General features: G+C 31.1%; 1 protein-coding gene across 3 annotated transcripts in view; it reads right to left on the minus strand.

Annotated features, from left to right (window-relative positions):
• The window catches only part of LOC143248936 (laminin-like protein lam-2), a 90785-nt gene that overhangs the window by 19945 nt on the left and 55104 nt on the right, over nucleotides 1–15736 (minus strand). For all 3 annotated transcript variants that reach the window (XR_013027292.1, XM_076497950.1, XM_076497948.1), the window contains 5 exons: nucleotides 14935–15126; nucleotides 12660–12969; nucleotides 9924–10061; nucleotides 9105–9282; nucleotides 5632–5754 (listed from right to left, as the gene is read on the minus strand). Coding sequence is in view for 2 of the 3 variants with exons in the window: in XM_076497950.1 (XP_076354065.1) it covers nucleotides 5632–5754; nucleotides 9105–9282; nucleotides 9924–10061; nucleotides 12660–12969; nucleotides 14935–15126 (941 nt within the window). In the remaining variant the exon portion in view is untranslated. The remainder of the gene's footprint in view (nucleotides 1–5631; nucleotides 5755–9104; nucleotides 9283–9923; nucleotides 10062–12659; nucleotides 12970–14934; nucleotides 15127–15736) is intronic.

Here is a 15736-nt window from a genome sequence, read left to right on the forward strand (position 1 = left end):
ATTTTAGCGTTGTAAATCCGTAGACTTATTGCTGTACCAGCGAGGAGCAACTCTTGAATAAATAATGCAAAGATTAATACAGAAATACAACACAAATATCTATACAAGATTTGTGTTCATCTAACGAAAAAAAAATATAGGTTAAGAACAATGAACTACTTTTAAAATACAACTGTTCTGTACTGGTGAAACTAGCTTAAACAGACGAATAAAAAAACACCACCTTCACCCTCACTCATAAATTACTATATACAATCCAATCACCACACAATTTCAAAACAAAATGTATCATGAATGAGCAAAATGAACTTGATTGATACGTAACACACTTAATGTTTGGTTATGAGTAAATTCCTATGCACATCAAAATATGTGAAACGTTTACACTTGCAAAGAATCGCTTAAAACTACAGAAATTCATCTTTGGACAAATTCGCAATAATTTTACTGTGCTCGTGCATTCGACATATGACCAGTTACTATTTGTGGTGAGATCTTTGTAACGTGCTTTTAATAATTTGAAAATTGTATATATATGAACTCTACGAATGAACTACATAATTTCATTTTCTATAAGGTCTCTTATCACTAAATGGTTGATGAATGATTATACATTTCCTGGAACAATAAGTTTGATTCATCTAATTTAATATCGTAGACAGATAGGTAGATGGATGTGTTGGTTTAATTCAGCGCATTGTACATGATACCCAGTTTCAGGGAATTATTTTGTTTGTAGTTACGCACAAAGCTATACAAAGAGCTATTGTAATCTGTTCACCATGGGTATCGGAACACGGTTTCTAGCGTTGTAAGTCAGCAAACATACCATTATGCCACTGTAGAATTTTCAGAGAGGAAATATTTTTTGGTTAGCAGATGAATGTTTTGATATAACAGGATATTTGTTCTTGAACTCTTCACAGCACGTTTCATAAATAAGAATTAATTGAGAAACAATTCATAGATAATTTTCACTGTAGCTTAGACTGTGAATTTATTTTAATAAGATCAATATTTTTATCAATGCTTTCGTATAATGTTTACCCATAAAATGAACGTTATTCTTAAGTGAAACTATCAGACATTACTCTATAAATAACTTGGGTTCACAATATGAATAACGACTCTGCTATTCAATCTAACTAGAGCCAGGATATTAACTACACAACGGAGTTAAAACATTTATGTAATGCTGTTATTGTTCTGCCTTAAAACGTTTTACTAAATTCAAGGTAACACCTTTCTACCTTTTAGGCTTACTTAGTTAGGTTGAAATGGATTAGTCGTAAAATAAATTGAACCGATTGTCTGAAATATTGATTATTTGTTTGTATAATTCTTTATTGACACAAATCAGACAAAGTTGTATTCGAGTCGTACAAAGCTGTAAAATGGGTTACCTGTGCTTTGCCCACCACTGCGAAACACAAATTCCAAAGTCGTATGCCTACAGATTTATTGTATTTGATTATTAAATTAAATTACAGTTTTAGCAAAAGTAATTAAAATTTTATTATGAGTTCTGACAAGTCATATACTAATATTTAAAAAGTATACTTCCTCATAAGGATAGTTAACCCTTAACCCAAGACAGGTTCGAATTATTTTTTGTCAAAATGATTAATTTTATTTTCCGATATACCTCGTTTTGTATATAAATATGTTGAAGCAAAGAAACATGTTTCAGTATTATGACACGAGTTCATTTTGTCTTTGTCTCGTTTTGTGTAAGAAGAAATCAAACACTTACGTATCTCGGAAATAAAGTAAACATACACAAACTTTACAGTAGAGATTCACATATAGTATATTACGAGATTGTGCTTATTTTTAAATTCACTTGTTTTTATTACTTGCAACAATGAGTTCATAAGTTTAATTAATGTTTTCAAATGACTAAACTGACTTTACTTCAATACACGATGTTTTGTATAAAATGTATCGTTTTTATATTATAACATAATTTGGAATTTCACACAAAGCTACTCGAGCACTTTCAAAGTTTAGCCGTTTCTAATTTAGAAACCATAAATTATAAGGAATGCAGTTAACCATATGTTAGAAGTGGATTGTGTAACTGAGTGTAAGAATGTAGAGGGCGTGCTTAGATGTTTAATTATATGTGGTCAGCTATCGGTCAGTTTCCTCTTTCTTTCTTAAGAAATGCAGTTAGTCATCAGCACTCACAGCCAGCTCTTGGGCTGTTCTTTTAACAATGAATAGTTGGGTTCATCACATAATAGCTTCCTCACGGCCAAAAGAGCGCTTATGTTTATTGAGGTGGATTCGAAAACGTGGGATACGGCATGGCCAGGTAATTGGGCGACTTGACTAGTATTCTGAGGGTCGCGGGTTCGAATCCCTGTCACACCACACATTCTCGCCCTTTCAGCTGTAGGGTCATTATAATGTGACGGTTAATCACACCATTTGTCGGTAATAGAGTAGCCTCACAGTTGGAGGTAGGTGGTGATGACTAGCTGCATTCCCTCTAGTCTCACACTACTAAATTAGAGACTGCTAGCGCAGATAGCCTTTGTGTAGCTTTGTGCGAAATTCAAACCAAAACCTAATAGAAACCGCGACCTGCAGACTGCAAGTAGAACACATTAAGGGCGAAGCCATTTCAGACCTCATAATATAATGATAATTCAAACTTATAAAAATTTAAAAATAGTTTTTTTTAATTTACTTTACTAATTTCGTTCAGAAAAGTATTTTGGTGCGCAAAAATATAAGAGGCATGAGCGAAAAGGTTAGTAATAAGCTGTTTGTTTTCTTAAGTCGTTTTTCAGCTTATTATGGATATTAAATTTTTTTTCAGTAAACATAAAACAGTAACAAAACACAAAGAAATAACATATTAAAATTAGAAATAGAACCAAGTATTACAATTAACATTTATTTAAAGATAATTTGTGTGACATTGCATAACAATAATACCCGTATGTTTTTATATTAAATCCCTCTTTAGTGATCCTGTATGTATTTTCAGTAAGATATAACAACGTTTCAATTTCATATTTGAAATTAATTTATAATTCTTTAGAGATGTTCTCATTATGTATTTTTTTGTTCCCAGTCGAGAGATAATATCATTGCTAATAATTTCATATCACAGCCTGTATTATAATAAAAAAGGCTAAGGTAGCAAACTGCCTTTTTATAAATTGTTTGTTTACTTCATATCCACTTAAGTCAGCTCTACTAAACTGTCTGTCCTTTTAACATCTCAATGTGTCTGTGCTTGAGAGAGTGTGTTTACAGTGAGTGGTTTTCTTTAAGCAGCATGTTTAATGCTTAGATTGTGCCACTTATTCAGATCGTCTCATGACACTTCTGGAAGAAGATAAAAACACTGGATAGAATGAAAGATTTTGTATTTTCTGGAGTTCATTTCTTTATTTCTTCTGGCAAAACTATAAGAATTGCATTAGAAATATCTGTCATCTTTTATTATACATGTATATTTATTAAATGTTTGACTCTGTATAGCGTAGGAAATTAATAAATAAAAATTAAAAAATAAAACAAGCAAGGTTTTCCACTAATAATAATAGTTTGTTTTTCTTTACCAGCCTCAAGAAACCACCTTAATCATGTAACCAGAGTGATACCAGAGATCATAAGGTTTGGATTCTACGCATCTCATCAAGTACCAAGTGCAATGGCACATCACAGCAGCTAGATAAGGTGGCCTAATTATTAACGTTTAATTTAAGAACTTTTACAAAAGTAATACTGCAATGTTTATTTTTTTTTAATATATCACGCTGAATTAATATTCCACTCAATGATGGAGTTCGTCAGAGAAGTTGACTTACACAACACAAACTCTATAAACAACTCATGAGACAAAAACTTATCATGTACGACTTCTAAGTTGGCGAAGGAGAGCCACCTTTAGAGTAGCAGGTATAATGAAACAATAAACATTTATGAAGTATATATAGGGCTGAAGCTTATATTGTAAACATGCCAATAGCGCTGTTCTATAAGTCAGCTGATTACTTCATTCATTATTATAAATTATGTATTTACATACACACATATTAATCCATCAACATCGAAGTGGATATTTCCTTATTACTGTGCTATTTAGGTAAGAATTTTATAGATCTTGTAATAGCAGTCTAAATGTTGAAAATATGTTGTTTTTTACTATTGTACACATTAATGGTGTTTTTATCAATTGATATTCATGCTAGGACTCTACGTTAACTTTATTTTTATCACTTTAAATTATGGCTTTTTTGGAGTAAGCATCACATCCACAACCAGCTGCAGATGATGAGTGGTGACGGTGTTAAGTACGTTATAGATTCAAGCACCAAAATTCTAGCCCTCGTTTGCTCTTCATTGCTAACCATAATATAATAACAGATAGTAAGTTACATCTAACATCTCAGACACTGTTCGACCCTTGTTCATTTTGTTCGAAAGAAAAGTGAACTATCCTGCGTCAGGGGTCCCACCTTATTGGAATTCAAATGTTTGAACAGTTTTAGAAGGAATATCTACATTTTATTGATTTCTACGAAAGAATTATCGAGCTTGTTATCGTTAGGTAGATATAGAAAATTTGTTTTATCTTTATTTTTTTCATATTTTGTTTATATATCCTATTATTTTGGTACTATTTCATTTGTGTAATTTTTTTAGGCAGTTTCAAATTGATCTAGCCACAAAGTTTTGAATGTTTTACGCTCCTGAATACTGAGTTTTGCTAGTCTTTCCGATTTCTCTATGTATCAGAGCTTACGTTCACAAGGAACGTCGTAAACCGTTTTTTCTGTTCTTTTTAGGAGGTTTGGTCGTAGAGAGCTAAAAAAAATTTGTGTTATTGTCTCTGAATATTGCTCTAGTTTTATGCTGTTGACACAAATGAGAATATGGCTTTGCTTTCTGTAGTTTTCTCCTTACTCTTTTTTAGTTTGTTTATTATTTATTAGGTATTAAGAGTAAATATTATGAACTCAGGATTTTTCTCCATTCCGAAGACTAGGTAATGTATAACATCTGTTGCTACAGCTTGGGATAGTTTCATATATAAACAACGAATATTTTCATTTCTCTAATATTCTTGTAAGTTCCATTTGTGTATCATACTTATGTGTCGGTAACCATTATATATAAAAGGGGATATTTGTTATCTTCTTAAATTTAAATTGTGCCGTAGACGTTCTGCATTCTGGTAGTTTGTAAATTTACAGTGTGGTGTATGTGACCATATTACATATCTGACCCAATCCTAGGCCCTAAAGCGACAGTTTCCAAGGCATTGTCTTCTAAACGGTGGTAAAGCCTTATGCTCCATGATTATCATGCAAGCGTGCTATTCTACTGTTTTAAGTTCGATTAGAGTAAAATTTTAATCTATACTATTTTACAGTCTGGTACTTTCTTAAGAAATATATTATTTCAACAACCACTAATAAGTTTGATAAATTATAAGATAGCCTATTTTCCTGCGAATCATAATTTATAAGTACATACTATACTTTATTACACAGTGTGAATCATTATTGTACCATGGAACTTAAAACAAAATATAGTTTTCTAACATTTGTTTCTATTACTAGAATAATTTTATGTAAGAGTTAACAGAGGAAAACCATTCCAACTAACCTTATTCAGTAAAACTGCTTCCTTTAAAATATCTTCAGCTGTGACCTTTTGTCCTATCATTTCATCGAACAGTCGAAGGCCCATTTGTGTCAATTTCTCTGTGTTTTCACTGGTAATGTTTGCCTGAGAATAAAACGTTTAGATAAACATTATCTTGAGTTTAAAATATTAATAGCAGAATGGATAACAAATGTATTTAGGTCTTAAGAAATGATAAAACACTTTAATAAAACTAGAATGATTTTTGGACGTTTCGCTCTTTATATGCTAAGATTTCATTTCAGAAGTGTCTTTCACTATACATTGATGTAAACTCCTAGGACTTTCGGACGTAATGCTTCTTATTCACTGGAATTTCAATTCAGAAGGATAGATATTTCGCTACACTTTGATGTGGGTTCCTAGAATTTTATACGCTAAGATTTCAGTTCAGAAGATGTTTTTCATTGCACTTTGATGTGCACTATTGCACAACAGTGAAGATGATCGTGAATTGATCAAGATAACACCTATATCAACCATTTGCAAAATAGCTGTGAATGACATAAAAGCCACAACCGTAGGATGAAACATCTCAATGTAGAATTACTGTTGAATTTACAAATTATAACATATTAAACAGATTTGGTCTATTAGTATAAAAATCACATAGTAAGCATTCTTAATTTTGAAACTAAAGGTAACTCAATTAAATATCTACCTGAGACATAAGTTAAAGTAATAATAAGATTAATAATGTTTATTTTAAACATCATAAGAGACAATACAAGACTGATTATTTTCATAAATCACTCGACTCTATTCTGTTATTAATTTTCCCACTTTTTTCTTTTTACTCTAAAGTGGTCGGGATTTTTTTTTCTCCAAAGCTTACGACTCTCTCTCTTCCCTTACCTAGTGGTTTAGTAATGAGTCTGCAGGTTTACAAAGATAACGAATTAGGTTTCCATATCCATGAGAGACAGAGCACAGATAGCTCATTGTGTAGCTCTATACCTAACGACACAATTATACCAAAGCAAACTACAAATTTAGATTAATGTTTTTTTACTGATGCTATCGTTATAAATAAAATGAAAAATAGTAAACTTTAATCTTAACTACTTTATAACGTTTAACAACCTTGTAGACTCCATACAGATCGACATTATTAAAAAATCCCACCCCTGATATTTTGAAGGCAGGAACAAGTAAAACGCATCCCTTTAACCAAGACATCTAATCTTCCTTCAAATACAAAAGGTGAGTTATAACAAAAAAAAATGTTTATATAAAATCAATTCGTAATTTCACATTTACTTATCAAAACGTAAAACAAACTGAGATAAATAGTAGGCTTTAAATCAGTTACTGGCCATATATATATATATGTATATAAGAGTAACTAATATGGCAAATTTTGAAAAGGATTACCTTTACAATAGTTAGAAATATTATATTGGATATTAACGTAAAGATAATACAATATAAAATGAAAGGTTTTTAATATTACCCTCATAACTGATTAAGTACAGCAAAAACAGTTACTAGAACTCTACTTTCAATACAAAAATAAGGAAAACCTACTTTGGCGTATATATTAAGTTCTATTAAATTAATTTCGTTATAACAAAATGTATTTAGACCTTGAAATATACAAGCAGAAAAAATATATAGAAGTTTCACTCGTCTTATTATAAGTCACTAAAAAGTTGAAAAATGTATTCTTCTAAAGTTGGGATTTTATATACATTATTAACCATATGGAAAACTGGTTTAAAAATTAGTGTTGTGCTTAAAACAGTAATTGTAGCAAACCATTGTGTGAGTTTGGAATTACTGTGAAAAATGAAAATTGAGAGCCATTATCTTATCTTGTGAAAGAAATTGTATGAAGAGAAATTGGAGAAAACATGGACTTCGAACCCAATAGTGGAAAATCATGCATATATATGTATGATTACTAAAAACTAACAATATTTTTAAGCACGTTGTATACGTCAGTCTTTTCACCCACACTGTTTATACCAATAATGCAAAAGACATATTCCTATTCATAAATACTATTTACATTAGTAGCAGTTTCGCATCAGTAGTATGACATATGAAGGTACTGAATGTAAAAATGACTTGTATTAACGTATTTGTTTCCTTTTGATCTGATTATTATATACCACTGATCTCTTTATAATATTAATACACTGCTGGTCAAATCTTAAGGCCAATGAACATAAAGAAAAAATATGCATTTTGCGTTGTTAAGCTCAACCACTTATTTGAGTAGAGCTTCGAAAGATGAAAATAAGAAAAGGAAAAGTAAAAATAAAAAGCTTTTTAGCATTTAATAGAGAAAATACTAGCTTTAGAAATCAAACCTTTTCTTTGATGGGCATCAAATTTTATCAGACGATAACGCTTAGAATTACACTGAAAGTTGTTCAACCAAAGTGTAATAACAACAAAGGAACTATCATATTACCTCTAATTATCGCCTCGGTCTGTATTTTTATTAAGCTTAGAGCGATAGTAGTTCAGCATATAATTCACTATTATTACTGTAATTTTGAGTTGAAAAAAAAAAGAGAAGAAAAACAAACACACACAAAAATTATTAGCATTGAAATCAACAAATCACATGTAAAAATATAATCCAGAACTCCGTGATGACGAGAACACCCACTTGTAGAGAAAATTATATATTTAAAAACTAGTAATAGAGAAGGCACTAATAGAGAAGGCACAACGTTTCAACCTTCTTCGGTCATCGTCAGGTTCACAAAGAAAGAAAGGGTTCCTTCTCTATCCCTGCCAGCCGTTTTTAAATATATAAGAATCCAGAACTGCACAAATGCTATAATTAAAGCTCTCTTTACAGTTTGTAACGTCCCTTGGGTTGTTAATTAGGGGTAATGCTGTACTTACCCTTATTCTTACTGTTCTAGTAACAGTAGTTTCTGTTTGTGACAGTCAGTTAAGACAGAATATCAGAATATTTGTAATAAAATATATTTTATTTCAAATTACAGCTGTTCTAAAAGCTGTAAATTGTAACCAAATATACTTTATCAGTAAGTAAACTCAAAACAAAACTATAGTTTGTAAAATCTCTACCTTCAGGGTACATAGAAATTTTTATTCTGATAATGCTTTTCTGTTTTTATTTTTGTATTTTTTGCTTAATTACCTGAAGATATATAAACATTAAAATACTTTTTCAGAAATAAGAACATTCTATATGTCCTTACTCACAACTTTCTAAATGAATAAATAATTTTAAAATGTCTGAGATATTCGTTCTCAAATATGTCACTAAATACCTACGTATTTTGTTCTGTAATCTAACTTATGCGTAATTTCTTTCATATTTCTATCATGGCTTTACCAAACTCATAAATATAAATAATTAAGTTTAACTAAGCCAATCATTCTGTAATAAAGTTCTTAACATATGATAGCCCTAAGTAAATATGAGATAGCTTTAATTGACTTAATACCTCGTGTAGAATACGAAATGCCCAATCCCTTGTGGCTGTGTAATTTTTGTTTGGCACAACAATATTCCTTCCATGACTCATAAGTGCAAGTGCTTCACTATAAGCCCTGTTAGAAGTGTCTGCAGAGGAACCAGCTTCACTCGTTGTTCTTGACAAAAGTTGCTCTGTTTCGTAAGCTCTGATAAAAAATGTCATGAATGGTATAAACAGCTCCGACTAGCAATTAAGAAGTAGATCAAGAAATACTTATTCCATACTATGGCATCAGGAAAACTAAAAGTATTTCATAAAATAATATACTGATTTATTCACACTTTTTAATAATTCTAGAATTTTGTGAATAACGTGATGGTAGCATATTCTAGAAAAACATCGCACTGTAAAAAGTACCTTCCATACTATGAGAGTTGAATATTCACAAATTACTAAACTTCCATTGGCACAGCAGTGTTTGTTTGTTTGTTTTTGTTTTTTGAATTAAGCACGAAGCTACACAATGGGCTATCTGTGCTCTGCCCACCACGGGTATCGAAACCCGGTTTTTAGCGTTGTAAGTCCGCAGACATACCGCTGAGCCACTGGGGGGCTGCATAGCAGTGAATCTGAAGATAAAAGCTGGTTTTCGATCCTCGCGATGGGTACGATACAGATAATCCATTGTGTAGCTCTGTGCTTAATTACAAACAAATATATTCAAGCACTTAATTGTAAAAGCTTCACATTTCTTTTAAAACCTTTATTGGTTGAACAATAAAGTTATTTAATGCACTTAAAAACGACCTACACTTTAATAAAAATAAATCCACATTCGAAACTTACGTGTTTTGTAGCTTTTCAGTTTCATACAAGATTTCATCCTGAGCTTGAAGTAACTGTTGAACTCTGACGTAGGCTATCTTTAATATGCTTACAGCCTTCGCAGCTTTATCTTCTAATAACTGTGCTTCTTTCTCGTGTCTTTGGCATACAAAATATAAATACATCTTAATAATACGATACTAGGGAAAACTAACAGGAAACACACATGTTAATGTGTAATTTAAGTACTATAACGTCTATTATGACCAATACTTAACATGATCAAAAAGTAATTATAAAATGCAAAATTGTATTCAGTGATACAATATCTGTACGTTAATTAAGTTACAGATTCATGCCAAAAAAATTACAAGTTAACCATGGTCATAATTATATATAAATATAATTAGCTTTTCTCGTATATAATCTCTGAATATTCAATTATAAGTTTGATTTAATTTTGAAATTAGATCATTTCCACTTAGAAGTTGTAAATATGTCGCTTAATAAGCCATTAATCTAAAATTTAATTCACATTTTCTTTATTTTCTTTTCCATTATTCTAATTACCAAAGCTATCACCTGCCATGTGCGACACTTATTTCGTTTAGTAGAGTATTTCAATAAATGTATTATATATTTTTAAATTATAAACTGTTTACTATTTTGTTTCTGAAGTGTTTCTAGTAACAAGTGAAGAACTGAATTAACAAAAGAACTAAAAAAAGAGAAAATGGATAAAACACGAAACAAAATCTCAGAACTCTTAGCTTCACAGTCCAAGGTGCTAATTGTTGGGTCACCTGAGAAAGAAGTGGACACTTAGTGGGTGGGTTGGAAATTGAAATAGTTTTTAAACCCGTCAGAATGATAAAAAGAATAAAGTAAGGGGTTTTAGAATCCTTACAAAGAGTATCCAACGACTCGTTAAAGTTTCGTGGTGATCAAGGGTGTTAAACTCGAAAACACTTCGTCAGAGGTAAACAAACAGCCCTATATTATAGATATGTTAACTCATATATATATTATAAATCCTTTCAAATAACTAAAAACATGTTTCAATATCGAGAAAACATTTACTTGTCTAATAGCACAGCTAAGTAATTCCTCCTTCATTATTACGTAAAATGTATTCAATACAATTACAACATCTTTGTCCACCATTTTTGTTGTTTTTCAAAGCTCTGAAACTAATGATATAAAACATTTAGATACAATACTAACAACATTTAAGCTGTTATACAATGGTATACGTTTTTGGTTATAATATGAAATGAGCATCTTAACAGAAATGAAACATTTCTTAATGGACAAATCTATTCAATTAATTTTCAACTTGGCTCACTCTTGCTTCGGAAAATATTGATCTAGATATGGCCTAATGTGTAATGTTTGATGCTACGAATATAAAAACCCAGAACTGTGGACATATTGCCTCTGAGCACGTTCAACTAGTCCTACAACTCCTTTATAGCGATGGAGACTGTTGACCAGTGTCATCCCACTGGTCAGTAGTCCAAGATCAAGGACAGATATACCTGAGAAGTCTATTATCTGTAGATTAGTCGACATTTCCTCATTGTTAAAATTCAACATTTTAATATTAACTAGGAAAATATCCACTAACATCAGTACAGCCTAGTGGCCCGGCATGGCCAGGAGGGTTAAGGCGCTCGACTCGTAATCAGTGGGTCGCGGGTTCGAATTCCCGTCGCACAAAACATGTTCGCCCTTTCAGCCGTGGGGACGTTATAATGTGACGGTCAATCCCACTATTCGTTGGTAAAATAGTAGCCCAAGAGTTGGCGGTGGGTGGTGATGACTAGCTGCCTTCCCTCTAGTCTTACACTGCTAAATTAGGGACGGCTAGCGCAGATAGTCCTCGTGTAGCTTTGCGCGAAATTCAGAAAACAAATAAGACTTACAATAGTAACTTTATTCGACAATATAATTTATAAACAAAATTGCCTTAAGTTAAGTTCTATCAATAAAGACTATAAAATTTTCTTTTTCACAAGTTTTTCTACACAAACTTCTAATTTTAAAAATAAAGAGCCTTTAAATATCCTGAGAAAACTTGGTGACAAGCATCTAAAAATGTCCACCAAGATAAATTATTTAATTAAATAACCGCCTGAGTTTAATTTAAGGACCATATCTAACTCTTTAAACTTAAAACCACTCATTACTCTAGACGTCCACGACAATCAGTTTTGTTCACAGTGAAAATGAATTTTCTACTCTATCCCTATTAATTTTATGAAACTCACATATGACTTCTGTGAAACAAAGAAAACACTCTGTTGACTTTAGAAGAATACGAGTAAATTATTCATGGGTGCTAAAGTTTCTGTGTCTTTTGAAATCTGCCTTATTTTGTCAGTGATCCTTTGTGCTAATTCTTATTGCCTGTATATGCAGTAACGTTGTTAACCATTTATTTTATAACGCAGTGTTTCCTTCGTTTAAGGCTTGTACATATGATAATGATGTTAATAATATAGTTTATAGAACACTGTTGACTTCGTTAAAGCTTGTATAGGTAATAACACTGTTCATGATGTAGTTTATAGAACATTGTTGACTTCTTTAGAGCTTGTGTAGGTAATAATTCTGTTTATAGAGCACAGCTGTTTTCGAAGCACACCAGTGTTTTATTCTGTAACTTCAGAAGAAGGATTTTTGTACAAATTACAAGTACTTTAAATTATCGGATACATAAATGCTTTTGAAATCGTAACATAAAAATATACTTACCCATCCGAAAGTTGTTTGGCTTCCTCTGCTATTTCCTTCATGCGTTCAGACTGTTTTCCAAACATTTCAACTCTGTCCCTTGCATTTATTAAAGATTCAAACCCTTCTTTCCTTAAGTATTCGTCGATGTTTAACAAAACATTAAAAATATCTTCAATATTTTCTTCAGCACTAGAAATTATCTGTTTTCCTAGTTTACACTTTTCTTTAGCTTCTTGCGTTTTCAGAGTAATCTGTCTAACAATCTTCTGAACGTTCGAAAATGTCACTTTCACCTCTCTCAATTTATCGGGAATAATCAACTCTTGATCTGAAAGCAGCACAAAAACAAAGAATCACTTAGGTATTACGACAATGCAACGTTTAATGTAATGTAAAATCCAAAATAAATTGAACTGGAACAAGACAGGATTAATATAAATATATATCGTGGCGCCCATAGAATGAATATTTAAATATTAAGGATAATTATTAAAAAAATTATAATCGTAATAAAAATAAAACATCGGACAAATAACATACACAAATTATGAAAATTATAATTTGTCCATAAAAGACACATATAAATATTTCTAACGTCTACTGAGTCGTATGGGTTTTTATTTGAAGAAACAATGTTTCGAAACTTGAGTTTAGGATTTATTGTTCCTATACGTAATTATCCATATACGATCCAGCATGGATTTAATATATAATTTCCGATGATGAATTTTAAAACATATTTTCTGATATTGGAAATGAAAAGGGAGAACATTTTATCTATCACAGGTGTATGAATAAGAAAACATAAACAGTCAAATAAATTAGATGATTCATAATCGCTTAAGAGAAAAAAGCAATATATATATATATATAAGCATGCCGTTATGGAGACTCAATACACTTTAAGAATAATGGGGCTGTTGTCTGCATAGTTAGACAAAATGTCAGTTACAGTAACAAAAATATAACTGGAGAAATATATATGCAAAAACGGCTCGTTTAGGTTGAGAAAATATTTTACATAGAATCTTTTACAGTAACAAAAATATAATTGGAGAAATATATATGCAAAAACGGCTCGTTTGGGTTGAGAAAATATTTACATAGAATCTTCTATGTAAAATATTTTCTCAACCCAAACGAGCCGTTTTTGCATATATATTTCTCTATAAGTGGGTTTTCTCGACATCACTGATTAATATAATTGAAGTTACAGATGAAACCATCATATATTACTCCTAATTGTTAAACTCCATAAATTGTCTAAATTTATTAAATCGCTTTATTTAATAATTATTTTGATTTATTTACTTATATTAGTTGATCAAATAGTTTTTAAAATGTAATTTAACAATTACTTTAATGTTGTTGTTTTTTAATTTGGTGTATTTGCTATGTTTATGCTGTTTGTTTTTAATTTCGCGCAAAACTCCACGAGGACTATCTACGCTAGCCGTCCCTAATATAGAACTGATAGATTAGAGAGAAAGCAGCTAGTCATCACTACCCACCAACTCTTGGGCTACTCTTTTACCAACGAATAATGGGATTGGCCGTCACATAATAACGCTCCCACGGCTGAAAAGGCGAACATGTTTGGTGTGATAGGGATTTAAACCCGTGACCTTCAGATTACGAGTCGAGCGCCCTAACCGCTTAGCCATGCCGGGCTGTTTACGAATGACCCAAAAAACTAAACATCTAAAGATTCAGACAAAACTCATATAACGGCGTATATTATTGAGATAAAAATGTAATGGGCACACCTCACATTATTAGAATGAAATCAATAGTTGTTAATATAAATAAGATTTAATTAAACTTCGTACAATTACTAAGTAACTTCAAATATAACAGACGATGTATAAGACACCCCTTATATCATTTATAGTGAAACCAACAGTTATTAGTCTATATAAATATAATAGCGCTGTCTGTTGAATGTCCATGTATTTACTATGCCTCTCATCTGTAAACTTAATACTTAATCTGATTGAAATACGTTTCACACTTTTCATACATGTTTTCGTCAAAATATTTTTATAATGATATCTTATTGTAATTTAAAATGTAAAATCCAAACAAACTGTAGAAAATTGTTGTGAAGAACAGAGAAACTAATAAAGATATCCTGTAACTATCTACTTTACTTTTACACTAATTGTAACTACTTTTTATGAAAATCAAGTAAGAAATTGTTCAAAAAAATTAGTGTAATAAAGTTCCACCTAAAGTTTTATACGTCCGCATATTTATTATATTTTCTAGTTTGCTTATTTAAACATTCGTTTACCTGATACGTTTCGTGCTTGTTGTAACAAATCGCTGATGTTTTTATTAAGTTCGGAAAGTATGTCTTCAAAGGTGTAGTCAGTGATGTTCCATCGATTTTCTTCGATGTGTTTTAGCGACTGTGCCATTTCCGTTATAATGTCTTTAATACTAATAACCACTTCTTCTATAACTTTGTAGCAAGGTGGGCAACCTAACAGAAGGAGGAAAATATTTTAAAACTTTTCATAGACTGATTCAAAATATAATTAAAAATAATGATTTCGATGTACAATATATGGATAAAGTTAGACAAATTAACCGAAAACAACTCTATCAGATTTAGTGAATGAAAAGACACAACAACAACAATAATGTGAAGTTTTGAAAGTTACTTCGAATCGTGATAAGTGAAGTTAATAATTTAATTGTTATTATTTCAAGGATTTGTCATGACGGAGCTTTGTAATAAGTATGAGTCTGAACTGTGCGTTGTATTCGTTTCTCATTTACAATCGTTTCCGAAACTATGATATATCCTTGATTCCTTTGAAGGATGCATTAATCGTCATCAGCTTTTTTTCATTTGCTTCTTAATTGATTTTCTTCCCCAAAATGTGAATTTCAGTTTAAGTCAAGAAACATTTATGTAGAGGTTCGTCTGTTCGTCTGTGCAGTACTGTCTGCAACATACAAGGTTCACAGAATTCATGGATCATCAGTGTTGGTATGTCACGTGTTATCAAAACATCTAAAATAACACTACAGAGCAAAATTTTTATTTTTTCTTGTTCTTGGGCAGAAAGTGTTATTTCTCAATTGCT

Source organism: Tachypleus tridentatus, chromosome 4 (assembly GCF_004210375.1).
Source record: "Tachypleus tridentatus isolate NWPU-2018 chromosome 4, ASM421037v1, whole genome shotgun sequence".
Taxonomy (NCBI): Eukaryota; Metazoa; Arthropoda; class Merostomata; order Xiphosura; family Limulidae; genus Tachypleus; species Tachypleus tridentatus.